General features: G+C 41.1%; 3 protein-coding genes across 27 annotated transcripts in view; 1 reads left to right on the forward strand and 2 right to left on the reverse strand.

The window, feature by feature from the left end:
* ALG5 (ALG5 dolichyl-phosphate beta-glucosyltransferase) overlaps window positions 1-604 on the reverse strand; it is a 47,907-nt gene extending 47,303 nt beyond the window's left edge. Inside the window, exon 1 of one of the 3 annotated variants that reach the window (XM_048848178.2) lies at window positions 471-604. In XM_048848178.2, coding sequence (XP_048704135.2) covers window positions 471-536 — 66 coding nt within the window. In that variant the 5' untranslated portion in view covers window positions 537-604. The remainder of the gene's footprint in view (window positions 1-470) is intronic. The other 2 variants (XM_048848192.2, XM_048848212.2) reach the window with 2 other exon arrangements.
* Window positions 542-24,104, forward strand: EXOSC8 (exosome component 8). Its single transcript, XM_048848166.2, has 11 exons — window positions 542-819; window positions 4,517-4,553; window positions 10,309-10,372; window positions 12,367-12,440; window positions 13,618-13,663; window positions 15,549-15,654; window positions 15,742-15,787; window positions 19,480-19,576; window positions 20,553-20,673; window positions 23,197-23,303; window positions 23,893-24,104. Exons 1-11 carry the CDS (start codon window positions 542-544, stop codon window positions 24,006-24,008), a joined length of 1,092 nt encoding a protein of 363 aa, XP_048704123.2. The 3' UTR covers window positions 24,009-24,104.
* Window positions 24,033-27,481, reverse strand: part of SUPT20H (SPT20 homolog, SAGA complex component) — a 63,221-nt gene continuing 59,772 nt past the window's right edge. For 13 of the 23 annotated variants that reach the window (XM_048847942.2, XM_048847934.2, XM_048848036.2 and 10 more), the window contains 3 exons: window positions 26,092-26,197; window positions 25,392-25,519; window positions 24,033-24,582 (listed from right to left, as the gene is read on the reverse strand). In XM_048847942.2, the coding sequence (XP_048703899.2) occupies window positions 24,445-24,582; window positions 25,392-25,519; window positions 26,092-26,197 (372 nt within the window). In that variant the 3' untranslated portion in view covers window positions 24,033-24,444. The remainder of the gene's footprint in view (window positions 24,583-25,391; window positions 25,520-26,091; window positions 26,198-27,481) is intronic. The other 10 variants (XM_048848119.2, XM_048848113.2, XM_048848088.2 and 7 more) reach the window with 3 other exon arrangements.

A 27,481-nucleotide genomic window follows, 5' to 3' on the forward strand; every position in this document is an offset into this window, starting at 1 on the left:
CACTTTAGGAAAGCTGTGGACAAACCGGATTAAGTCCAGAAGAGAGCAGCAAAAATGATAAAAAGTTTAGAAAACCTGAGCTAGGAGAACAGATTAAAAACACCGGGCTCTAGTCTTGAGAAAAGACGACTAAGGAGGGACCAGACGAGAGTCTGCGAATACCTTTAGGGGTGTGACAAAGAGGTGCGTGGCCCTTCCCTAGGCATCAGCTCCTCCTCAGTGCCCCCCCGGGGGCTCTGGGCTGCTCCCCACTAGGAAGGGATAAGCGGGGCCTCGCCCAGCGAGGGGCTCCGGCTCTCAGCTCTCTCGGGGGCGGCCCTGTTTGCGGCGCGATGGCCCCGCCCGGGCCCCCTCAGGGCTAGTGGGTGCGGGGCCCCCTGGGGTTGGGGGGCTCCCTCTCCCCACGGGGGGGTCTCTCCCCACTCTCGGCGCGGGGCGGGGGGGGGGGGCGCGCTCGGTTCCGCACTCACCAGGCTCAGGGCTGCGGCCGCCAAGGCGGCGAGCGCCGCGACCGCGTCACCCAGGAGCAGCTCCATGGTCCATGCCAGGCGGGGCCCTATGGGGCAGCTCCACCGATGCGGAAGCGGCTCCCGGCCGCGGCGCTGACAGCAAACTGTCTCGGCGAGAGGAGCCACTTCTCGGAGCGGCCGGGCTCCACAGCGCCCCCTGTCGGCCACTCCCGGCTAGCCAGCCAGCCAGCCAGCCCGCCGAATCCCCCCAGGGTGTCGCGCGGGAGAGGCTGGGGGAGCGGAAGTGCGCTCCCGACCCCGGAAGTAGATCGCGCACGGGCGGAAGTGAGACTATGGCGGCCGGATTCAAGTAAGTGACTGGGCGACGCAGCTTCTGGGCCCGGCCTGGCATTCGCCCCTCCCCCTCCCGGGGGCCGGGCTGGCTCTGAGCCGGGCTCGCCTCTGGCCCCGGGGGGTCGATACAGCTGCCGGGCCCGGCGCCATCAGTCTCCTCAGCGGGGCTCTTCGCGGGAGCTGCGGCCCGGGGCGCTCTCAGCCCCCGACCTTGGCCGCGCGGGGAGCCGGGAACGCGGCCCGCGTCTGCCTGGAAGCTGCCCTGGGCCCAGGCCGCTGCCGAGCCCTCCGGCCCGGCGATGGCCGCAGCTGCCAGGCTGTGGGTGGGTTTAGCCTTCAGCTGGACCGACCCGCTGCCTGCTCGAAACGTGCCGTGCCCAGAGCTCTGCCAGGCCAGAGTCTGGGAACTGGCTGCTGTCAGGAGCGGCTCCCCCGCTTGGAAGTGGGGGCGGGAGAGAAACACACCGCCTAGGAAACTCCCCTCTCGCCCCTACCTTCCCCCGGCAGAGCTGATCCACTTGTTATTGGTGACCGTGGAAATCGAGCGGCTAAGGGCATGTGTCCTGCATGCACTTGGCACATGTGTAATTTTATGCATGTGAGAAATCCCAGTGAGTTCACTGGGGCTCCCCATATACAGAGTATGATGCTTGTGCAGAATTGTAATTTGTGGCCCTTACTCTCTATTAGACAATCAACATTTAATTTGTCCCTCTCAAGTTTTTTGTTGTATTTGTTTGTTGTGTATTTTTTATTCCATCCAAATTTATCTGTATTCTAAAACTAAAAGCTTAGTTCAGAGGCAGTTAAAGCTATTAAGGTTTTGGGTCAGTAATAGGAACGTGCCCTTTAACAGCCAGGCAGTGTCCAGTTAAGGGGAGAGACCAGCCCCTACCTCGCTACACCCCTCTCAGATTATCCACTTTCAATGCAACGTTGCAGTCTACCAGAGAAAAGTTCCTTCTGCTTCAAGGAGTTACAGAAATACACTATTCTTCCTATGTTCATCAGCCTTGTAGCATAACTCACACCCATAACTGCTGTCTCATACTTTTGCCAAAAAGCATTTAATTCCCAGTAATATTGACCCTGGATATGAAATATTTTGGGGCGGAAGTGAGATGGCAGGTTAAGGTTTATGTTTGGCTTTTTTTTTAAAGTGAGAGCTAATCTTAACCAGCTAAGGTGTTTTGAAACATGTGGATCTCTGTCTATGCCAGAGCAAAAGTCTTGGTGGAAGTCATAATAACTATAATCTCTTCCTAATCAAAACAAGGCCGAGGTATTAAAGTTGCTGGAGTGGAGGGATCCGTCAGGAGACAGAGGAAAAAGAAAAGGAGTACTTGTGGCACCTTAGTGACTAGCCCATTTATTTGAGCATAAGCTTTCGTGAGCTACATCTGATGAAGTGAGCTGTAGCTCACGAAAGCTTATGCTCAGATAAATTGGTTAGTCTCTAAGGTGCCACAAGTACTCCTTTTCTTTTTGTGAATACAGACTAACACGGCTGTTACTCTGAAACCAGTTAGAGGAAAGTGGGTGTTAAGTGTAAGGACTGGTTGGACAAGGAGTCTGTTCCTAGGCATTTGGGGGAAGGTTCTTTCTGCATTGACCAAACTATCTTTTGCTTCTCCCATGTCTCACAATCAATTAAATGGGGCATAGTAGCATTTCCTGAGACAGTGAGGAATTGCCCTTATGTCCATGCTAGTTGGGAATATCTCAAGGAACACCAACAGGGATTAACATTACCCTTGTGCTTGTAAATTGTCAGAATTATGTCGAGTTTATGTTGTCTTGGAAAACGTAATAAAAGTTCTCACTCTTAGTTATCATTTCCATGACTTTTTTCCAAAAATCTTTGTTTGAACAAAACCTGGGAAGGCCTTGTGCCAAAGATTAACTTCTCTCCTGGAAATGTCATTTTAATGTCTCTGATGTTAGTGTCATAACAGTTTGTGGCTGTGGAACATTCTGTCTTAGTTTCTGTGTTCGCTGTCTTAGCAACTCTCTGATTTGAAAAATTGTCTCATCAGAAGGGCTATGCAGAAAACAGCCTGCAGCATTAAATTCTATTTTAAAAATGCTGTTGTCATACTACATACATTGGTGTATTTGTAACGTGTATGAAGAGAACGATTATTTATTTATGCTCCGAATAAACATAGGTAGATGTGGGATAACTTGAATTCTTTAATTTTACATTTATCTTAAATTTGGTTAAGGAAATATATTTGTGTTGTAAAGAAAGGCCTTGAGAAGCAAAGTAGAGGGAAGGCCTTGAAAATAAGAAGTGATAAGGCCAGAAGGAATAAAGTAGGGAGGATGTCTGGTTGAAAGAATAACCAATGGGATAAGGGGAAGTTTCTAAAAAGAAGACCTCTGACCAATAGGGGTGACTGCAGATGGTTTTAAATCAAATAAAGAGAATCTATCTTAAAACGAGCCAACACAGCCCTTCACCAACCCACACACCAGCGTTAAAGCCTATGTGAACCCAGGTGCAATGGGAAAACTGTTGGACAGCAAGAAGGTGGGGAGGAAAGCCCTTGGGAAGACAGGAAGTTGTAAATTTCATCTGACTGGAAATAAGGGTGAACTGTCTCAGATTTTACTTCAGCTGAAAACCAGTAATTGGCAATGACATTTCTTTGTTAAAGGGCATAAAAATAAGCTTTTAAAGGGTTCATTGCTAATACCTACCTGACCATGTTACAGCCAACCAATATGGGTTTAAGCACTGGGGTTAGCTCATTTGTAAGTATATTGATCAAATGCTTATAAATGATTTGTTACTATTTGGATGTAGTAAATTGCTTAGTATTTAGGCTTTTTAGGCATGGTTAGACCAACTACATATTGGTCTTTGGATTTAATAAGGAATTTATGGTTAAATTGGTTTTTAATTTCCAATATTAATAATTTCAAGTATTATTAATACCAACAGTAGAGTAATGTGTGAATCAAAAATCAGGATTTCAATATGTTATACACATTTTACAATAGGGCTCTGAGAATTTAGATTGTAAGCTCTTCAGGTATCAAATAATAATACAAAGGTGACACCCCACTGAAAATTTTAAAAAGTGGTAATTTTTGAAGCAGTCACGTTCTGTATGCATAAGCCAATTAATCATCAAACTAACCTGAAAAATTCAAATACTATGTACATTTTAATTTGCAACATTTCTTAAAAAATATTTAACACACCTATCTCAATCAGCTCTCTTATGCAGCCATAACTATGGTATTGCTACCAACTCCATCATAATATTAGCTTTTACAGATTGTCAGTTTTCAAGCTAAGATTTTTTATGTATGCAGTTACATTAGCTGCAGTAAAGGGTGGGTTTTGTTGTGGGATGAAAGAGTAAAGTATCTCTCTTTCTCCCATTTTCCAAACTTCACTCTTTCTAACCTTTTTTCAAAGCCCTTGCCACGAGGCAACCATCCCTCCAGAACCTATGAGTTCTGGTGTCAAAATGATCAGAAAGAACACTGTAGAGGGCTCTAGTCTTTCTGAAGTTGGCACTCACTTGGCTAATGTGCTGTCTCCACAGCATTGTCAGCCAAGGAACAAAAACAGAGCTTGACTCTGAAACACAGATGCCCACTGAGTAACACTTGCTTTTCTTTTCTGCTAGACTTTAGGTAGCCATTTACTTTGTAAAACAGATTATGCATATGAATTTTAAATTTTGTGTCTGTTTTAGAACTGTGGAACCTTTGGAATATTACAGGCGATTTTTGGTGAGTAAAGCATCATGTATACATCAGTTAAATAGATTTAGAATATATTTTTCTCGTACAGCTACTGTACCTCTGTTGCTATTCTCTTTAAATTACACATAAACTCCAATGGGGTTTTGTTTTTCCTTAAAGCCTTTCGTAGAAGAAAATCTTTCAGACTTTTCAGGACAGGGACTTTTTATTCTATGGCTGTGATCCTGTGAGTGCTTTTGTACATGTGACTAGTTTCACTGGCCTCAAAGGGACTGCTAAGTGCATAAAGTTAGATGTGCTTAAGTGCATACAGGATTGAGGCCTTGGTTTGTACAGTGCCTTGCACAATGGGAGACCAACCAGGGTGGTGGCTTTTAGGCGCTACCAAAATACAAATAATATCACTGACTGTGTCCTTGGAAAAGACAAATTCTGAGTCTACATTAATAATGCATATTAAACAAAAGATAATAGAAGATAATAAGATGATAAGTAACAGAAAGGATTTGTCAAGAACAAATCGTGTCAAACCAACCTAATAGCTTTCTTAACAAAAAGAACAGGAGTACTTGTGGCACCTTAGAGACTAACAAATTTATTAGAACATAAGCTTTCATGGGCTACAGCCTTCATTGGATGCATAGAGTGGAACATATAGTAAGAAGATATATATCTATATATATATATACACACACACATACAGAGAAGGTGGAAGTTGCCATACAAACTGTAAGAGGCTAATTAATTAAGATGAGCTATTATCAGCAGGAGAAAAAAACTTTTGTAGTGTACTTCCTCACACCTTGTCAACTGTCTAAATGAGCCATCTTGATTATCACTACAAAAGTTTTTTTCTCCTGCTGATAATAGCTCATCTTAATTAATTAGCCTTTTACAGTTTGTATGGCAACTTCCACCTTCTCTGTATGTATATATATATCTTCTTACTATATGTTCCATTCTATGCATCTGATGAAGTGAGCTGTAGCCCACGAAAGCTTATGCTTTATTAAATTTGTTAGTCTCTAAGGTGCCACAAGTACTTCTGTTCTTTTTGCGGATACAGACTAACACGGCTGCTACTTTGAAACCTTTCTTTAACAGGGTAACAAGCCTTCTGGGAAGAGGTAGATGTGGTATATCTTGACTTTAGTAAGGCTTTTGATACTATCTCGTATGACAGGCTCATAAACAAACTAGGGAAATGCAACTAAATGGAGCTACTATAAGGTGGGTGCATAACTGGCTGGAAAACTGTTTCCAGAGAGTAGTTATCAGTGGTTCACAGTCAAGCTGCCAGGGCATATTGAGTGGGGTCCCGCAGGGATCAGTTCTGGGTCCAGTTCTGTTCAGTATCTTCATCAGTGATTTAGATAATGGCATAGAGAGTAGTCCTATAAAGTTTGCGGACAGTACCAAGCTGGGAGAAGTTGAAAGTGCTTTGGAGGAAAGGATTAAAATTCCAAATAATGTGGGCAAAGTGGAGAAATGATTTGAAGTAAATAGAATGAAATTCCATAAGGACAAATGCAAAGTACTCCACTTAGGAAGGAACAATCAGTTGAGCACATGCAAAATGGGAAATGACTGCCTAGGAAGGAGTACTGCAGAAAGGGATCTGGGGGTCGTAGTAGATCATAAGCTAAACTGAGTCAACAGTGTAACACTCTTGCAAAAAAAACCAGCAAACATCATTCTGGGATGTATTAGCAGGAGTGTTGTAAGCAAGACACGAGAAGTAAGTCTTTTGCTATACTCTGCGCTGATTAGGCCTCATCTGATGTATTGTGTCCAGTTCTGGGTGCCACATTTAAGGAAAGAGGTGGACAAATTGGAGAAAGTTCAGAGAAGAGCAACAAAAAAACCTGACCTATGAGGGCAAATTGAAAAAAATGTATTTGTTTAGTCTGGAGAAGACTGAGAGGGGTTTACATAAAAGGTTGATACAAGAAGGAGGGAGAAAAATTGTTCTCCTTTAAACTCTGGGGATAGGACAAGAAGCAATGGGCTTAAACTATAGAAAGGGTGGCTTAGTTGGAAAAAATTCCTAACTGTCAGGGTGGTTAATTGCCGGAATAAATTGCCTGGGGAGTTTGTGGAATCTGCATCACTGGAAATTTTTAAGAGCAGGTTAGATAAACACCTGTCAGGGATGGTCTAGATAATACTTAGTCCGGCCATGAGTGCAGGGGACTGGACTAGATGACCTCTTGAGGTTTCTTCCAGTCCTACGATTCTATGACTATATGCACCTCTGCAGCAACATCAAATAACAGGTAAGTCCAGAATGTCTGTGGTCAGTTTCAACCCCAGTAGATGTGGCTATAGAAGCAGAGTTTGGAGGCAGCATTTGTACGATAAATTGGGAATGATACTATAAACAAATACTATTAAAGTGATATATGTATTAATCAAGCCAATAATTCTTTAATTGTGAGAGGTTGTGATGAATGTGAGAATTTTGGTGGTAATCCATATGTATGCCTCAGTTTTCTTGTGTTCTTTGTGCTGCTGTACACTGAGTATAAAAGAAAAGGCATGCGGTGTTCGAAGCACATAGTTGTCTGATTGGAGACCAGATATATGAACATCATAAACTGAATAGAACTTACATATGTGACTATATTATTTGGAAGCAGAAGTTAGCAATTTCCCAGAAAAAACTAGTTTAGCACAGGGTGCTGATAAATACCAGGTTAAACCAGGAAACTGGGAAATATAAAATTATTATAGTATACAAATAAAAATGACTGAAAAATATTTACCATTATTGTTTGCAGCATTGTTGCACCACACAAAACAAAAGCCCAGTAGAGATTTCATGAGGCAATTATTCCTGTACACATGTTGACCACCCTCTTTCATCTAAAATACGCAGGAAAGAAATTGTCAACTGAACAAGAAGAAATTGCCAGGCTTTCTGGCATGTTTACTTGCATTTAAAGTAGAAGAAGCTCCGTATCCAAAATCAATGTTTTCATCCCATATCAAGGAAACAGCTTCCACTGTAACATGGTGGAAAAATCTGAAGAATGCTGATATTCCATCTGACCTCACAGACCTGGTGGTACAATTGCATCAGCATCCAGCAAGTCTCGCAAGCACAGAACAAACCTTTTCAACTTTGGTTACATCCATTCAAAATTGAGGAATAGATTTGGTCTATTCCCTAAGTCAAATTTGGTCTTCTGCTACAGAATGCTGTGTAGCCAAATGGACCTGGCCTGGTAGTCTGCTACTCTCTATGCTTCTGATTGCTTAATGCTTCAAACCTATAGCCTGCATGATTCATTTTCATATAATCTAATGTTTTTTACTTTTGTTTATATAATAGAGAAAACTGAAATATGAGTCATGACATGTATAACTTCCTTGAGGAAATGCTGAGCCAAAATGCATGCAGACATTCCAATGTTCAGTATTATAATTACATATGTTAGTATTATGCCCACTGCAGTTTACTTTTTATTTGTACAGCCCTAGTTAATTTTAGAATCTGCTGCCTTCTGTGACCACAATTTGAATATGTAACTCAAGCTGAGTGTAATGTAGTGTGCATTAATGAAACCATTTTTAAAATAGAAAATGCCTTTAACTGGGACTAACTTGTTTTTCATGGGGTAGTAAAAATCCTGACTTAATGTGGTAAAACCCACTCCTGCTAAATGCCATCCCGTTGCTGCCTGGGAGAGACAATGGGAGCCTCAATGACCGTGACATTAACACTTAATGCCTGGGAAGCCGTACAGTTGGGGCTGTGAAACAAAGGCTAGACAGGTCTGAACTAAAACAGGTCTTAAGGTTGCTACTGTGAACAGAGGACACATGGATAGAGAGAACGGAGAGGGACATCAGTATCAAGGCATGGCAAAGCTATTGCTTCCACCAGTATATACTCTGTCTTAAGCTTACTTTTCCCACGCTAACCTAAAGACTCCAGATCCTGTATTCCAGGTTACCAATAAATATTATCTTGGTTTTGGAAATTGCGCCTTGCTTCACTGCAGTTACTCACTGTTTTGCATTGCTCCCTAAGAAGAAAAAAGCCTTTCTGGAGTCTGATCTTGGTTGGATTTGCTTTGGAGAGCCTGGTGAGGAACTGGGTGCTAGAGCCTGAAGGCTCAGCGTAGGAAGTGTTCAGGCCATGTAGCCTCCCCTTGTGGAAAATTATGGGCCCCACAATAAAGGGAGCTATTTGAAGGCCTGTTCATAGCATGGACACTGTAAATCTGTAACAGATCTTCAGTATGTTCCACAGCAAGGGACAGTTTAGATGGTGAACAACACCCTTTCTGATCCAATTTGTGTGTTCAGTTTATGTTGAGAAACATCTGAATAACTATGGTCACCTATGCAAATTGGTGAGGATTTTTACCAAACCTTCCCCAGGAAGTGGGGTGCAAGGGTCGGGAGGATTTTGGGGGGAAAGACGTGTCCAAACTACATTTCCCAGTAAACCCAGATAAAGTTTGGTGGTGGCAGTGGAAATCCAAGGGTAAAATAATTTTGTACCTTGGGGAAGTTTTAACCTAAACTGGTAAAAGTAAGCTTAGGAGGTTTTCATGCAGGTCCCCACATCTGTACCCTAGAGTTCAGAGTGAGCTGTAGCTCACGAAAGCTTATGCTCAAATAAATTGGTTAGTCTCTAATGTGCCACAAGTACTCCTTTTCTTTTTGCTGAATAACTATGTGATTGGCTTTTCTGAACTTGGGCCCTGTTTAGATTTCTAAAGTATTTTCATCTTAAAAGATCAGCAATGGAAAAAAAGTTTAGTTACAAAAATTAAACAATGCAAACATTTGGAAAATTTCATTCAAGATTATCAATGAATATTTCTTCTCAAGTTGGCTCTGGGTCCTGAAAAATTAGTTGGCCTTTTTGATGATATCAGACCTCTGACTCAGTTTCTTATAGTGTCACAAAATTCACAGATTGCCACTATATTCATAGCAATTTACTGATTGCTTTGTCACTGCACCACTGATAGGAGGTATTGCTTTTGTTGCCGAGTGTCCTAAATAGCTGTAGGAAGGCACATAGTACTTGGCCTTGAGATGCTTTTTCCTGCTGGACTATAAAGTTTTTAAAGTACCATATATACTCGTTCATTACCCCGTTCGTTTATAAGACGACCCCCCCCCAAGATGGATAGGTAAAAATAGTAAAAACTGATTGACCCTTTCATAAGCCGACCCTATATTTTAGGGGTTGGCAAACTTTGGCTCCTGGCCCATCAGGGTAAGCCGTTGGTGGGTCGGGACATTTTGTTTACCTGGAGCGTTCACAGGCACGGAGCCCCTCAGCTCCCAGTGGCTGTGGTTCGCCATTCCCAGCCGCCACTTCCCGCAGCTCCCTTTGGCTGGGAACGGTGAACCGTGGCCACAGGGAACTGAGGGGCTCCATGCCTGCAGATGCTTCAGGTAAACAAAACGACAGAGTGTTAGATATTCAATTCAATGATTTCATAGAGTTTAAAATCATCAAATTTTGGTGCAGACCCGTTTATAAGCCCACCCCCGCTCTTCGATGCATCAACTTTTTACCAAAAATATTTGGTTTATGAACGAGTATATACGGTAACTAAGTTTTGGGCCTGTAACCCAGATCACACTAAATTAGACCAGAAAGCTCACCAGCTCACAAATCTTTGAGTTTATCCTAGTGGTCTTGTCATTGCAAATTCCCATTTGAAGATAAACACAACTTTATCATTATATACTCTTGATTGTGTAACATCATGAAAATGTCATTTAACTTGAATTGTGTAATGTTTATGTTTAGAAAGAAAACTGCCGACCTGATGGAAGGGAGCTAGGTGAATTCAGAACAACCACTGTCAACATAGGTAAGTGTTTAACGTTGGGAAGTGCTGGTGACTGAATCGAATGGAGTCAGTTTTTATACCTGGAGTCTTTAATGAATGGCTGATCTATTTCCACAGAGCTTGATTTCAGAACAACCAGGGCTGACATTCTGTGTTGCACCTCAAAGAGTCCAGGGATAGTTTTAAACCATTGTTGCACCCTCTCACTCCGGAGCTACTCAGTGACACCCCAGTTGATCCCCCAAAGCATAGTTTAAACAGCCATGGGTGGCTGTCTAAATTAAGGTAGCTTCCCTATCTGCCTCTGGGCCACAGCATTTCCCTGAATCACTGTGGTCCCATTCCCAATTTGCTGCTCCTGCCTCCAGCACTGATTCTAAGACACCCCTATATCAGGACTTGCACAGGTGTGTCAGAAGGTGCTTTATGGCTTTCACAGTTCATACATTGGGGGAATTCTTCCTGATCATGGCATTTAGAACCCTTCTGTGCTGCTTTGGCCATTTTACCTGGCATAAAGGTAAATTTTCATCTACTAAAGTTTTGACTATTCCTAATTTAGAAAAAATGAATACTTTAGAACTTGATAATTAAAATAGAAATATAAAAAATGCATTAGAGAATTAAAAACATGATTAAATATAATTTCTGTATATATCAACTCAAATTTAAGTTTAGCCCAAAAAAAAAGAAAAAGCCCTTACCTTTTGCAAGGTGAACTGAAGCTTTTTATGGGTAAGTGCCAAAAACCAAATAGGACATTCCATCATTATGTACTTTTAAACCAATTTTTTTGTCTCATTTATTAAATAATTAACAAATGACAAGTCTAAAATATATTTATTTAGTGGTGCATTTCCCATTCTTTCCATGTAGTGAGAAGTTTGCCACTTTGCTTTGGCAAAAAGCAAATTAAGCCCCACAATGTGCCCCTCCTGCCAAATCGTAGTGCTTAAAGCAAATTGTGGTTCCCCGATGGTGGAAATCAAATTGCATTCTTTAGCAAAATTGCCAGTTTCTCCTGCCTGGCCATCTGGCTTCACTCCTATGGTCTCTTTCACTTACTTTCTCTTTATCGTTCTCTCCATGTTATGTGTGCATGCACTCTGTCCACTTCTCTGCCTGCTCTATTTCCATCATGGCTTACACATTTCTACCCACTTTCTCCTTTATTCATTACCCCTCCTTTGGGGGGATGCTCCCTTTTCTTCTGTCCTTCCTTTCATGAATTTGCTCTCACACCCAGTTCTTCTTTGTGGTTCTCCTTCCATTCTTCCTCTAATCTCCTGCTATATATGCAACTCCTATACTACTGAGTCTGCTCTGTTCATCACTTTCCCCAATGTCCTAACATCGGCTGGAATGGAAAGTGCTTTTTTTTTAATAAGTACTCTGCTGGATATTCTTAGCACATTCAGGCTACAGCAGTTTCCCAATAAGAATATGATAAGGCAGGGAATGGAAAACAAATAAGCAGTGCTAAACTAACAGATCTTGCAACCCCTTACTTGGACAAATGTCCTTCCTCATAAGAGTAGCCCCAATAACTTCACTAGCAGACTGCTGAAAGATCTTTGTTTTGCCTCACAAAACTGGAAGGGAATTTAGGTGATAGGGAACTGGACCAGAGGGGAAATACAAGGTAACCTTGTCAGTAAAACAGGTAAGATAGGAGAAAATACTGGTATGTGCATTTTAATTTATAATATAAATTCAGCAGTCTGTGAAGATATCATGGTTTCTCACAGAATCAAGTAGAAAAGCAGCATAAAAAAGTCTTCATATTATATTTGAAAAGTTCTGGGTAATCCAGTACTTTGAATCTCTTGTAGGGACATATTCCACTTACCCTTGGAATTCCCAAACATTTAAAACACACCATGTATCATGTCATTTAGTCTAAGCGAGTGGTATGGAAGCTAAAACTGGTAACTGACAGTGTGAAGATGGATATTAAGTTAAAGAGCTTTCTGTGGTAGCAGACTGAGATTTTATCAAACGTGTTCTCTTTTCAGGTTCAATTACTACTGCAGATGGCTCTGCCCTGGTGAAGTTAGGAAATACTACTGTAATTTGTGGCATTAAAGCGGTATGTTTACTTTTTTTGAGATGGAGAAATAATAGTTAAGACTATGTTTTAGTCACGGGTATTTTTAGTAAAAGTCATGGACAGGTCACAGGCAGTAAACAGCGTGGCCTGGGACCCCTGCTGGTGCTGGGGCAGCGGGGAGGAGGTTGTTGGGGCTGGCAGGCTCCCTACCCCGCTCTGCGGCTCCCTGAAGTGGCGACATCTCTCAGCTGCTGGGTGGAGGTGTAGCCAGACAGCTCTGTGTGCTGCCTCTGCCCCGAGTGCCGGCTCCACAGCTCCCATTGGCCGGGAACCACGGCCAATGGGAGCTGTGGGGGGCAGTGCCTGCAGGCAGAATTCAGAGTGCAGAGCTCTTTGGCTGCACCTCCTCCTTGGAGCTGAGGGATGTCACTGCTTCTGGGGAGCACCCCCGAGGTAAGTGCTGCCCAGAGTCCTCACCCCCTCCCGTGCCCTAGCCCTGAGCCTGCCCGCCTCCGCCCCCAAACTCCTGCTGCCCCTGGGGGCCGGGGTGGGAAGGGGACAGGCTGGTGGCTGCTGCCGAAGTCACAGAAAGTCATGGAATTTGTGACTTCCATGACCTCCGTGACAAACGTCGCAGCCTTAATAATAGTTAATGTAAAGATAAAGCCCCTACTTATTAAACTGAAATCGATATGCCTGTCAAATACAAGTACATTTTTTTCACAGGAGTTATTTTGAGGATTGAAGATTACAGGTAGATTTGGACAAAGGAATTAGGGTACAATCAAGAGAGAGAGGTGTGTGTGTGCGTGCATTGTTGTTTGTGTAAAGAGTTGTTTGGCTCTTCTTAAAGAAAACAAAGACCTTATTTTTGTGTATTAATTATTTAGTTTTTGTGGTGATTAATGAGCATTGATAATGAAACAAATCCTCTTCTTTCAAGGGAGATGTTAATAAATATAGCTGTGGAAAACCCAGTTATAATAGTCTTTAACATAAAACAACAAGCAATTCATTGAAGAAATGATCATAAGTAGAGTAGCTGGAAAATCTAGCTTGGTTTATGAAAGCATTTTGGGCAGACAAACCTTTGAGCCCTTGTGGAAATAGGATTTGTAAATTGTATTTAACATCTTTTAAAAAGTCTTTTCAAACCAGTTTGTAGATACAAAGCTTTTGTTCCCCCTGAGTTTTGTTGTTGTTTTTGGTTTTATAGGAGTTTGCAGAACCCCCAGCACAGTCCACTAATAAGGGATATATTGGTAAGTTTTAGAGCTTTGTCAGTTTTCTGCCTTTTTAGAAAAAAAACAGCGTTAGTTATTTCAGTTAAATGCTTTTAGTGATTGGGAAGAATCTGGTGTAGTAGATGTTTAAAACAAATAAATCACATTAAATAATTGCATTACAACGCACAGAACCAGTTTAGTAAGATGACACATGGGAACTGGCCTTTTTAGAGGTAGGTGATAGGTTAGCTAAGGAGTACTAGTTATGGGATTGAGGGTTTCTAGCAGCAGCACAAGGCAGAGGCACAAGGTGGGATTTGCTCTGCCTTCCGCATGTGAGAAACCTCTCCTCATGGAAACTGCCTTTTCACTGCCAATTCCAGCCCCAACTACCATGAAACAATGGGAGGTCAAAGCAAGATATCTGAGGAGACAGGTAGGTGAGCCAGAGAACTCACCTACCTGTCTCCTCAGATACCTTGTTGTGGGTGAGATTGTTGTGGCAGTGGAAGGTGAGGTCTGATGATTCAGGAAGGGCTGCAATAAATTGTATGTTCCCTTGTGTCTTGATAATGCCCAAGAAAAAAATTGGCTTGACTTCAAAAATGGTGAGAGGGAAGTATAAAAATGAGACTTCTGCTGAAATTGAGTCTAACTAACTAGGGATGGTCCTGATGTAGGCCCTGATCCTGGAAGGGATCTTTGCAGGCGGACCCTTATTTCCATATGGAGTTCCAGTGAAATAAATGGGATTCACTTTTGAGCATCGCTTTGTGAGATTGAGGATTTACATTATAAAAAGGTGGTTTAGATGTGATGTCTTTGCGGAATTTACTAGATTGTGTTCTCAGTTTTCTGTGATTGTTCTGAAATATTTTTTTGCTTCTTTTATGTCCAAAATGGCAAATTTGGGCAGTTAATAAAAGGAAATGTGTCATACCAGGAAAATCAGACTCCTGGAATGAAAAGATTAGAGTTGTTGTTTATCTAATTACGGATATTAAGAAATAATTTGTGGTTCATGATCTACATAGCAGGACCTCAGGTAAAATGCTTTAATTTAATGTAGCTAGGAGTATATCTTTATTTCATTCTGTAAATGTAAATGCTATTTTATGAAACACTGACTAATAAATGATCTGTACCCTGCATCATATATCACTTTGTGTAATTTTGGAAGAAAAATCATGCAGACCAGTGTTCCCTCTAATTTTTTACATCCATGTGTGGAATGAATTTTGTTATGTGCACCAATACGGAGGTGATGTGTGACACATCACCTTCATATTGGTGCACACAACAAAATTCTTGTGGTGGGGGTGGGACCGAGAGGTTCGGTGTGCGGGAGAGGGCTCAGGGTTGGGTGCAAGGGGTTGGGTGCAGGGGGTGAGGGCTCTGGCTAGGGGTATAGACTCTGGGGTGGGGCTGGGGATGAGGGGTGCAGGCTGTCCCAGGCTTGGGGTGCAGGCTGTCCCGGGCCCGTGATGGGAGAGAGGACTCCCCCCAGCCCTCTCGCTGCAGCAGCTCGGGGCCGGAGGAGAGGCGCCTCTCCCTGGCTGCAGCAGCTTCATCTGGGCCACGGGAGGGGCTCCTCTCCCCTGGCTGCAGCAAGTCCAGGGCAGGTCTGTGTTGGGGCCGTGGGAGGGGCACTTCTCTCCCAGCCGTGGCAGGTCCGTTCTGGGGGAGAGGCATCTCTCCCTGTCTCAGCCCTGAGCGGGGCTTGATAGGCAGCTGCGTGGCCACGCAGCTTAGAGGGAACTTAGATGCAGACTTGATTAATGTTAACAATTCATGGTCTTGGCTTTCATTTGAAATGCATGGCACTAATTAAGACCATAAAACGCTTGTATGCATTTTTATTATTATAACAGACTGTATTTTTTCTTTGTTTAGTTCATAACTAAATATTTTTGATTTCTAGTTCCGAATGTGGATCTACCACCCCTCTGTTCATCAAGATTTCGCCCCGGACCTCCTGGGGAAGAGGCTCAAGCAGCTAGCCAGTTCATTGCAGATGTGATTGAAAAGTGAGACCCACTATAACACAGTTCAATTATGAACACAGTTATGGGGAAGAATTTTATTTCTTAATTTTCTGTGTCATTTTGTTTTAGTTCAGAAATAATAATGAAAGAAGATCTGTGCATTGCAAATGGCAAGGTAAGAAAAGGTTTGGTGTTAATGGCAATGTCTCAGAGTAAAGGGGGATAATCATTTGTTAACAGGTTTCAAGAAAACCCTTCAGCTTTTGGGCTACTATTCTTATTTTTTGTTAATTTTGGTACCTGCACACTCTTTGGGTTACATCCAAGTATAAGGTCTGCGTGATCTGATTACGGAAATCAATATCGGTGGGTGTATCAACTATATTTTTGAAAACATTATGCTGTTTATGCAACTCCTAGAATGCTAAGTACTTGGTTTGGTGTGTTTGATTCAAGAACTCATTGCAACAGCATGTCTTTAAACCCAAGAGCTTAGTAAGATACAAAGAAGGAACGGGTGATGATATGGATAACTCGAGTGTCCAGAGATAAAATAGCTAATGCAGAAGAAAAATTTTGAAAGGGTTTAAACCAGAATTAGGATGAGATCGTCACAAGGGGAAGATTATCCTACATCTGTGCACTGTGAGATTTGTGTTCCTTCTTTGAAGCATCTGGTGCTGAGAGACAGGATACTGAAGCTGGTGGACTGCTGGTTCGATCCAGTATGGCATCCTGTTTGTCATCAGAGTCCATATAAAACTACTTTGTCTTCCCTGCTTTTGTAGTAGGAATTTACTGTCTTTTTGAAGCTCTGGATCTTGCATTTAGTAAAAACTATTAGGCCTGTCATGGGGGCACGGTGTGGCGAGTTGACTCAGTGCAAGGTTGGTACACTCCATCACACGGTCGACGGGATTCCCTGTTAAGTCAAACAATTGCGGTCGGAGGACTCAGGACCCCTGGCGGGGCCGAGCAACCAAGCAGTTCGTAGACCCTGACCTGGGGCAAAACAAACGGACAATACAGTGGAAGACTTGGACCCTCTGGGAGGGCAGAGCAAATGCTCAGTCTGTCGCCGCTGAGCCTCCTGGCTGGGCTCTGACTCTGGGCAGGGTTGAGCAAATAATCAGTTTATATTGGGAGTCCCCAGTAGCCACGCCTTAATGGCAAGTGCAAGGGGGGAAGTAGGGGAACCCTACTCCATGGGTTCCAACCTATGAAGCTGTAAATTCCCTATTAAGTGTTCAAGCATTGGCTTCTAACTCATTCCCTCAGTCACTTCTTACCATAAGGCCCATCTCGGGCATTTCCTCTCGGCGTTCCTGTCAGTCTCCAGAGTCAGCTGATCAGGGTCCATGGTCCTGACAGCCTGGAAAGCAAACATCCTTCCTCTTCCTCAGTCAGCCCCGACTGAACTGGGCTGCCTCCTTTTATCTGTCCCTTTCACCTGGAGTATTCGCAGCAGGGGCGAGGAAGCCTGGTCTCCTGGGCCCACAGTGATTAATCAGCCCCATTGGCCCAGTGTAGTGTTGATACACCCCGTCACTTGGCCAAATTTAGCAAAGCTGCAGGGAGGCATAAAGAATACACCTGTGGTGGGCCTGCCATGCTCGCTGCAAGCAAGGGTATATTCACCCTTTGGAGTTTGTTTTGACTAGGATTTAAAGGTGTGTTGTCGGAAGTTATTAGCTAATGTTAACTAAAACTCCAGTGTGGACAAGACAGTGTAGATGTTTAAAACATGCTAAGCTGGTCAAGTTGAACCCTGGCTTTCTGTTTTTCATTGAAAACCTGAAAAATTTCCATGAAAATTTTTGGGAAAAAAACAAAATTTTTCATGTTTCAAAAATATTTTTTGTTAAAAATACTTACAATTCTCCAGCCAGTTTTAAACCTGGGCATCACTTACTTTTCCTAGAGGGATGACAAGACCTTGAATTCCAACATGTGTGTTTTTGTTTTTCCTTTGAAAATAAGGAGGCATTTTGGGTAGGGAACAGAAGAGGTCCATGTTGCAGCTTTGATCCACCTATCTTCAGTTCAGATTTTTGTACTGAAGTCATCTCTCTGTTGTCCTACTTTTTAAACTTAATTATAAATGCCTTTTGCCATGTTTAACTGCCACTCACACTAGTGGTCAGCAAACTTTATTTTAAACTGCAGATCCAATGCTCACGGAGGACTGACAGGCTAGATTTGGCTTGTGGACTGTTAAATTTAGGGCCTTACCATTTTTGTGGCTGTGAAGAACACGTCATGGACCATGAAATAAGCACTTCCCCATGAAATCCAATGTCCCCTTGTTCCTAGGAGTGCCCCAGCAAAGGGGGCTCCTAGCTCTGGCTGGGCTGGGGAGGGACAGGACTTGTCCATTCCCTGCACTGCCAGGGTGGGGGACTAGACCCATCTCTGGTTGCCTCCCCTTGCTGCAGGATGCTCTGGAACTGGACAGGAGCCCCAGAGATTCCTGCAGCTGGAGGAGGCTTGTAGAGTTAGATCCAATCTTCCCTGTGCTGCTCAAAGCGCCCCAGCAAAGGGGGCTCCTAGCTGCTAGTCTGGGTAGGGCTCTGGCAGGACAGGACTTGCTCTTTCCCTGCAGGGTGCTCTTGGGTCTCTCTCCCAGCTGCAGATAGCTCCGCACCCTCTCATCCCCACTCTGTCCAGCTCTGAAGGCAGCACAGAAGTGAGGGTGGTACTCCCATGACCAATGTTCCCTCTAATTTTTGACAGGCTGTGTGTGCAAAAAATTTCTTCTTTGCAAATTTTTGAAGCAGAGTTCAAATTTGTGCGCCATGAAGCAAATGCGCCCAAGCAAGTAAAATGCTTATACATTTAAAAAGTTTTAATTTGCAATTTGTGATAATAATTTTACACCATGTTATTTTATAAATGTCATTTTTAAATAGTTAGAAAAAGGAAATTTAACCTCCTTTCCCTTTCCCGCCATTGCCAGTTAGTAGAATCTGCCAGTTAGTAGATGGCGGGTGAACAATGTCAAAAGTCACCCGTAAATGATATTTCGGCCTGACGCCGATGTAGTATTTCATTTTTTGTGCGCGCGGTTTCTCGCCGTGTACGCGGGGTTTAGGATCTGTGTGCGTGTGCACACGCATACAGCTTAGAGGGAACAGTGCCCATGACCCCCACCCACAATCCTCCACGGTTACACCACCTTGAAATTTCAGATTTAAACATCTGAAAACGTGATTTTTACCAATTTTCAAATCCTATGGCTGTGAAATTAACCACAATAGACCATGAATTTGGTAGGGCCCTAGTTATGTTTAATAGCTCAAGTGTAAAAAGTCCATATATATTTTTTTTTGTGACATAAAAAATATGAATTGAATTTCTCACCCATGGTTTTCTAGTGGAGGCAGAAGTCATTCTCTTTGTTGATAAAATACAATACAGTGGCTGACTACAGATGGCTATCTGCACATAAATAACTCCTTTTAAAAATTGGAATTTTTCTGTGGTGACCATAATGCAGAAATGTGTGTGATGTTCTTTGCTGCCCACTCGGTAAAATTGCTTCCTCAGCCACTTCTTAGCAATATCAATCCTAATAATCTGGAAATGTGAAAATATATTGACTGTTTCTCACCAGCAAAATTAATATTTTGTTAAAATCCATCTTCTTGGAGTAGAGCATATGGGAACAGGTGAGGCTTTTGATCAGAAGAGCCATCTAAATTGCTATGCTTAGTGAATTGGGTGGGGGGAACTAAGAGGCCATGTATTCATATTTGTTGTTAAAGGATCAGAGGATGTGTATTACCATTGGCTTGTAACCTGAATTAGTGTAATACTGGCAGTTCGAAGGATATATCAGATCTCACATGTACAAACTTTGTTTCTTAGCTTGCTTGGGTTCTATACTGTGATTTCATATGCTTGGACTATGATGGAAACATTTTGGATGCCTGCACATTTGCTTTGTTAGCAGCTTTAAAAAATGGTAAGTGTCCTATAACACACAATTGTTAAGCAAATTACATTCATGGGATAAATGTGTTAGTAGGAATCTGAATCATGGTGAACAGTCTGTTGCTGATTTTAATTTCCCCAAAACCAGAATATGTCAGCAGTTAAACCCCCCATCTTTTTATTGAACTACTGAAGCTATAATACAAAGAAGAAATATGTCACTAAATTGATGTCAAAGTTTTGTATACATGTTGTTGATCAGGCTGTAGGCTACCTTGCTTACATATGCTTCTTGCACATTGTATTAATCTATTATAGGACTGAGAGCCATTCCACCAGATAGGTTAGTTTTTCAGAGCAATGGTATTTGTCTTCAGTGTACCAGAAGTTTGGACACTCCACTACTGATCATAAGCAAAATTGTAATTTCAGTACACCAACATCTAAATGAAGTGATACCTGTTCGCGTTATTTAGTGTAGGGAAACTAAGTATTTAATCACTTATATTTTGTGTGATGCAAACAGGAGATATTTAGAAGTTATTAACATGTTCACATTTATAATTGAAGAGATCACAAAAGCAGGATCATAGAGGAGTAGAGAGATGTGATGTAGTGATAGGAAAAAGACATGCTATTGTGTGGGTTTTTTTTTTTTGTTCAGTGTGGTTCAGCTAATGTACTTATCATGTAGAAAGTGCCATTATGGTGTGTGTGTTTTAATTTCCAATTTATTTTTTTTACAATTGATCGTTTATACTTGACTGACTCTGAACAAAATAATGGGCTCAAAAAGGATGAGTGGCATCTGTTATTTTTGCAGAAAACAGGTACCCCATATTGTCTGATTTGGGACCTGCACTCAATAGGAATTGCAGTTGCTCAGCCCCATAGAGATTGGTGGATGTTAACATAGAACAGTTCATAAAGAATTCCTTTGGGGATAAAGCCCAAATTATCTTCAGCTAGTTTAATATCATACAATTAATTGGCCTCTTCTCTTTCAGTACAGTTGCCAACAGTTACTATAAATGAAGAAACTGGTTTGGCAGAAGTTGATTTAAAACAGACAAATCCTTTGAATATCAGAAAGCATCCAGTTGCTACATCGTTTGCTGTATTTGACGAGTAAGTTGGTAACTGTATCAAATGTATATATATTTTGTAAATTGTTTAGTGACACACACACTGGTGAAAAACTGACACTGTTGCCAAGAAGCTGTGGTGGCAAAATCCTCATGCAGTTATGTCAGTGCACCTCATGGACCAACCAGACTTTTCAGCTACTCTAATTCAGGGCTGATTATGTTGAACTGTTACATAGTTTTATAATATGAACAAATGACCACCAGAACAAAATTAATACTACCAAATTTCCCCTGCAACTGAAGCCAGATTTGATCTCCAGATTTCACAGCTTAGTCATATTGGAAAGTATTTTAATATTGAAATGTACTTGAGAGGTGTAGCTTCATGATGTTGTTGTATTTATATACTTTTCATCCCAAAGGGCTTTACTTACACGAATCACTACATCCACTACTGAAACGCAAATACCTCTGGCTACATCGTGACAATTTTTCAATAGCTCATAACAGTTCACAACAGTTTCAGGACAGAAAGTAAAGAACTTATCCAGGGATTGACATAGATGGAATGTAATTACTCAAATTAAAATTTGGCCAACTCTCCAATTTAACGTCCTTAGATCTAAAAGGGTTGCATGTTGTCAGGCTCTTTATTTTTAAATCTGTCTGAAAGACTTCTTCCTTGAAATCTTTCTTGTTTTTTCACTAAAATAGCAGGATTGGGGTACAAGTGGTTCCCCAGGCCAGACTTTGCCTCTTGGGTTGTGGCCTCTTTGAGTTTTGTTGTCACCAGCACTTGCTAATTGTTATAGCCCACATATCTCTGGCAAGCCCAGAATTAGAGAGGCCCTTAATTCCCAAAGGGTAAATGTAAAGTCTGTTTCACTCTTCAGGGATTCATCTGCTATGAATTACTTGTAGACTGTTTTCTGTTACTTCAGGCCCTAGCATCTTTTTGTCAGTAGTAAAATGGAAATGTGTTAGCTTCTAAGTATAATAACTACCAGATAACAAAGGTTCTAAAACTAGTTGGCGAGCAGTGCTGATAGTATGCTGCATCTCTTTCAATAGCCACAATCAACAGAAATATATCTTTGTTTGTCCTCTCAAAAATATTTACAGGCAGCTCCTTAATATTGTTAATGTGGGGAACAAGGTGGGAGTGACGAGGGTTGGTAACCTGGTATACAACTATCTCCAGCAAGAACTCTTCGGATGAAAGGCAGTGTGCGCAAAGCAGTAATAACTCTTAGGCGTGTGTGCCATTGCACAAAAACAGCAACTGGAAAAGCGACACTGGAAAAAATGAACAATGAAAGAACCTCCTACCTTCCCTTCATTGAAATCCTCTCATGTAGAACAAGCAAATGTTTTTGCAGGTTTCCCTCATCAGTTACCTGGGGGAGGGAGGGAGCAGGTACCCTTGGTTAGGGGGTTTATGTACTGAGATGGAGTTGTTCTGTTCATTACTTTATGAAAGTTCAGGCAACTGCTTGTCCTCTTAAATTTAAATTACATTGACTTTAAAATACACTTTTTTTTGAACAGTGTGGAATTGGGAATTCGCACCAGACATTCCCAATAATATTTGCACTGTTGTTTATAAACATTTTGCACGTTCAAAAAGGTTGTACTAAGGAATGTTTAAGGGTTTTCGTAAAAAGCTGACGTATGTCATCTTGTCCCATTGACTCCTCTGTGAACTTTTATTATTTGTCTCTGTATCTGTCCATTGTAGTATAGATTTCTAAAGGACTAAATGGTTCCAACAATTTTTATTGTAGAATAAAGGATATTTAGCATAATTTAATAATTTAGTCAATTTTCCCTTTAAAATATTATGAATTTTACACTATTTGCTGTGGAAAAAACTAATTTGGGGTCTTGAGAAATCAATAGCTTTCATCGCAGGGGTAATATTTTTGATCGCTTCCTTGATTGAACAGTGTAGTAGATCAAAATACAGTCCTTGATTCTCTTTCAAAGAGTTCACTAAAAATAAATATACATACAAATAAGACAAATGGGTTTTGTAAGTACATCTATAGCAAACGGAAATAATGGTGTTTTCACTTAGTTTTCTGTTAACGGTAAACAATCTTATAGCATGTAGTCACCATTTTAAAAGATTTGTTTTACAACAATTCTAAACTTTTACTGTCTGTTACTGTAGTAGCTGTTTTAGTGCTGCAAATTGTAGTTTCCTGATTAGGGCATAAATTTTTAAAACCTCCAAATTTAAATTTTATTTCTATTTACAAACCCTCAAACACCCAATTGAGTTCAACATTGAAGTTCAGTAAGGGTTTGCCTTCTCCCCATGTTCTTTAAATTAGGGCATCCTGACGACAGAACAGTGGACGTTTATAGAATACTTCCAGAAGTACTATATTCAGCTAAAAAACAACTCTATATAAATAAAACCTTTTAAAAAGTTAGCCTAAATGACCCTGGCCAAATTCATCTCAGATGAACCTTTTCCTATCTGATTGTTTTGTATGTGAAGATCCAGTAACTTGTACACAAACATCCCACCCACCTCTGGATTCTCTTCTTTTAAAAGCACAATACTCATTGTTGATCCGACGGCAGAAGAGGAGGACCTGGCAACTGGAACGGTAACCATTGTAATGGATGAAGAAGGCAGACTATGTTCTGTTCATAAGCCAGGTACTTTGCAAAATTACTGCAAGTTAATTTAATTTTAAATTTGCTGCCTGTCAAACAGTTGGAATCAAATTCTATCTACAGTTGGCTGTTATTTCAGTAGTACATGCTACATAGTAATATTATTGGCCTTTAGCATGTAGAGCCATCTTAATACCATACCTGTGTCGGACAGTGCTCTCAAAACAAGTAACATTTTCCTTCACTTAGTTGAACTATTTCTTAAATGAACGTTACTACTGCAGTCTTAAAAATAATCTACAGTATTGCATTTTGCAAGAGTTGGTGTGGTTGCTGCAATAAATAACCTTTTCCTTGAACAAATCGTCTTCATGACTTGTTTAGACATACTTGTTGCAGAGGTTGGATCTTGAACCGAGGTCTTCTATTGTGCTAGTAAAATTTGATATTTAAAGTAAAACTATTTTCTTAAGGAGAATCGCAAACTAGACCACCCTGATTCTTAAACAGTAAAGTAACCCCCATGACTGAAAGGTTTTAGTGTTTCCATTTGATAAAAATTTTAAAGAAAACAAAATGGAAAACCAAGCTACTATTTTCAATTTTGGGGGATCCCCCCCTCTTTTTTTAGGTGGAAGTGGCCTAACAGCAGCAAAACTTCAAGACTGTATCACCCGGGCCGTTACAAGACACAAAGAAGTGAAGAAGCTGATAAATAAAGTGATAAAAAGCATAAAACCAAAATAAACATACAGCAAGGTCTCTTCAAAATGGATTTGTAAAAATTGTATTTGTTAGAGTGTTCACCAACCTTTTATACTAAATAAACAGATATTAATACTACATTTACAAAGTTCATATTTTCTAAAATGTATCACCCTTATACTATGTACAGTGCTGCTGAATGGTAAAAAATACAAGGTTAAAACATTTTGTTAAAAATATGAAGTGACTTGCAAAAAAACAAACCCTAGCTTTTTGTTAGATGAAATTCCTATTTTCCATAGAGTTGGCTTCCCGATACAGTTTATACTTATCGGCGTTACTTCAAAAATTCATTTTCCCATGAGCCATTTCAAACACTGATTTGATTTTCATTTTTTTTTTTGAGCTTTCTTTAAAAAAAAAAAAATTTTAAAATCACTTCTGCGTCTATTTTATTTAAATATAAACCCGCCAAGACTCAGGACTTTGGAGGGGTCGGTGTGCCTCTTTTCCTTTTACTTTTGGACTGGCTGCCTGAATGTTGCTGGTGTCGTAGCTGAGCTGCTTGTGCTGTTGCTGCTGCCATAGCCATTTGATGCTGCAAGAATCGCAACTGCTGCCGTGGGGGAGAAGGGAAAGGAAAAAAAAGCTTGTTATATTAAATTTAACGCTACCTTTTACCTCAGGAAGAATGACAGGGAAGAACAAAATGGGGTAATTAAACTGAGGAAGCACTGAAATGGCATCAAAAAGGAATACCACATACTGGGACAATGAGTACAGTCAAGCAGCACCAGTGGCACAGAAGCCTGCTGAGGGCGTTTTCTAACATTTCACAGTCAAACTTTGCCCTTTGTGTCTGTCGCAGTAACTGCAGTAACTCAGCAACTTCAGTAAACACTTTAGTTCAGATGATATATTCAGCATAATACTTAATATAATTTCTCTATTTAAGTCTCTCTTCCTCATTCATGCAATATATTTTTGTCCTGAGATGGCAATTATGTACTCCCTATATAAATATCAGGATAGCTAACATTACTATGTGAAAAGAACACTTTGCCAAAGCTTCCTTTTTAATGTAATAACTGTAGCTGTGCAACGTGTTTGAATTTAACTACGCACTCGACTATGCTGTTGCTTCAAAATCCTAATGGCACCTGGCCAAGCTTATTTCGTAACGTGCCACAAGCACTCCTTGAATGTTGTCAAATCAGGAAAGTGGATGGCTTTAAAGTATAAAAATAAATTCAGTGCTCCAAGTTGATAGAACAAGAGGAATCGAATCTCTCAGTTTAGTTTGCCACACTGCAGCATTTTTAAAATTCCATATGGTATTAGTAAAAGTCTAAAGGGCAGCATTTTTGTTTTTGGAGCTGAGAATTGTATTTTTTTTATGCAATCAGAGCGAAGTTGCTGGATTACTTGTATCTGTTGCTGCTGCTGCTGCAAGGCTTGTTGTTGTTGCTGCTGTAAGGCAGAGGAGAGCTGGAGTCTCTGCTGAGGAAGGCTTTGCCCACGTCTGTTCACGGCAGAGCCAAGCTGAGACAACACTACGAAAAGGAGAAGGGGAAAGCAGGCAGGTCAAAGAGGTTGGGTGGAGGTTGTCAGGGTTAGGAAAGGAAGACATAGGAATAGAGTGTAACAGAAAGGGGATCAGTAGAATTAGTCAGAGTAAAATCAGAAACAGTGCAGAATAAAGTATACACTGTATAGACACTGTTAGTTGGAACATGCAATTAGCTTATGAAGAGCTTGTGGACATGAAACAAATTTCTTATACTGGACTTTAAAGCAGACAGTTTAAAGAAATACTCCTTAATGAAGTTTGGTATGGAAGCTTTGTATAGTTTTGGCAGGAATTGTTCCATGTGATTTAAAGACTATTCAGTTTATGAAACTACCATACACAAGACAAAGAAGCAGAAAAGTGCATGCTTTTAATTTGCAAGTCAAATTAAGTGCAACATCTTCTATGTGATCCACACTCTGTTGTGATAACTTGATATGTGATTTGCTTTAATTAGAGTAAGGGGAAGGCTTATATTAAACACCAAACTTCATTCCAGTATGAAATTTATCAATGTCACTAAAAAAACCAGAAGGAAACTCTGCCAACACATACCTGCTGCTTGAGGTTGCATAAAGCTCCCCACTCCAGTAAGGTTAATAACAGCGGCTTGCTGGGCAGATAAGGCTTGGTCTTGATTGGCTGGACATTGCTCAGCACTCTGGCAAAAATGAGAAGCTTGATACTTATTGTGGAACTTTTGTGCCATTGAATAAATAAATTCAAAAAATCAGCATGAAAAGATATGAGTACCGCTTTTATTTCCCTTTTAAAAAACTCTCTGCTTTTTATAGTGTTAAATACTGGTAATGGAGTGACTATTCAGATATGTACAGCAGCCATTATGTGCTCTATACTACCTCTTCAATAATTTTGGATTCTATAACCTGTTTTACATAGATGGGAAATGTTTTCCAGGACATTAGGATTATGTGTGTTCTTTAACAGAAGTCCCATGGCATCTCTGGCTGCACCACGGGCAACCTGCTAGTAATAACTATAGTTTGGATCCAGTCAGGTGGTACTTCATCTCCTAATCCTGCAAGAATCTGTATTGCACCTGAAATGGTGGTCCACATGCAATCCAGAGGCAAGAATACTAATCACTGAGCCATCTATAGACCCGAAACATCAGGAAAAAAAGTGAAGATTGTGTCATCCACTTTTATCTCAAAAAAACCACCCCAGTAATATTCTGAAAGCAACAGCTTCACTCAGGAACAAAATGACTCCCCACACCTCCATTCATTTCTTACACAGATTGGATCGTGAGAGGATTGATCAAATGTCAGTTGAAGTCAATGGGTACTGGATCATGCGCTACACTAGGGTACCCACATGCATGATTCTTTAAGTACACACATGGAATGAAAATGTTGTCTGAGTACATCTTACATGATTCAAACAGACCTGTAACACACGCCAAGCCGCCCCCCTCCCCAAACAAAACACCAAGCATTCGCTTCAGTTGTAAGAAGGCAGAACTTGTGACTGGGCTAGTAAATTGTCATGTGTTATGCAAGGTTTCTTTAAGAGAACCATACTAAATAATCACTGTACTAAAGAAATAGTAAAAAGAAAAGGAGGACTTGTGGCACCTTAGAGACTAACAAATTTATTTGAGCATAAGCTTTCGTGAGCTACAGCTCACTTCATCGGATGCATGCAGTAGAAAATACAGTGGGGAGATTTATATACACAGAGAACATGAAACAATAGGTTTTACCATACACACTGTAACCAGAGTAACACACTATTACCAGCAGGAGAGCGGGTGGGGGGGGGAGCTGTTTTCGAAATTTTTTTGTTGAAGAATTGCCACTTTTAGGTCTGTAATTGAGTGACCAGAGAAACTGAAGTGTTCTCCGACTGGTTTTTGAATGTTATAATTCTTGACGTCTGATTTGTGTCCATTTATTCTTTTACGTAGAGACTTAATTTTTCC

Source organism: Caretta caretta, chromosome 1, assembly GCF_965140235.1.
Source record: "Caretta caretta isolate rCarCar2 chromosome 1, rCarCar1.hap1, whole genome shotgun sequence".
NCBI classification, from domain to species: Eukaryota; Metazoa; Chordata; order Testudines; family Cheloniidae; genus Caretta; species Caretta caretta.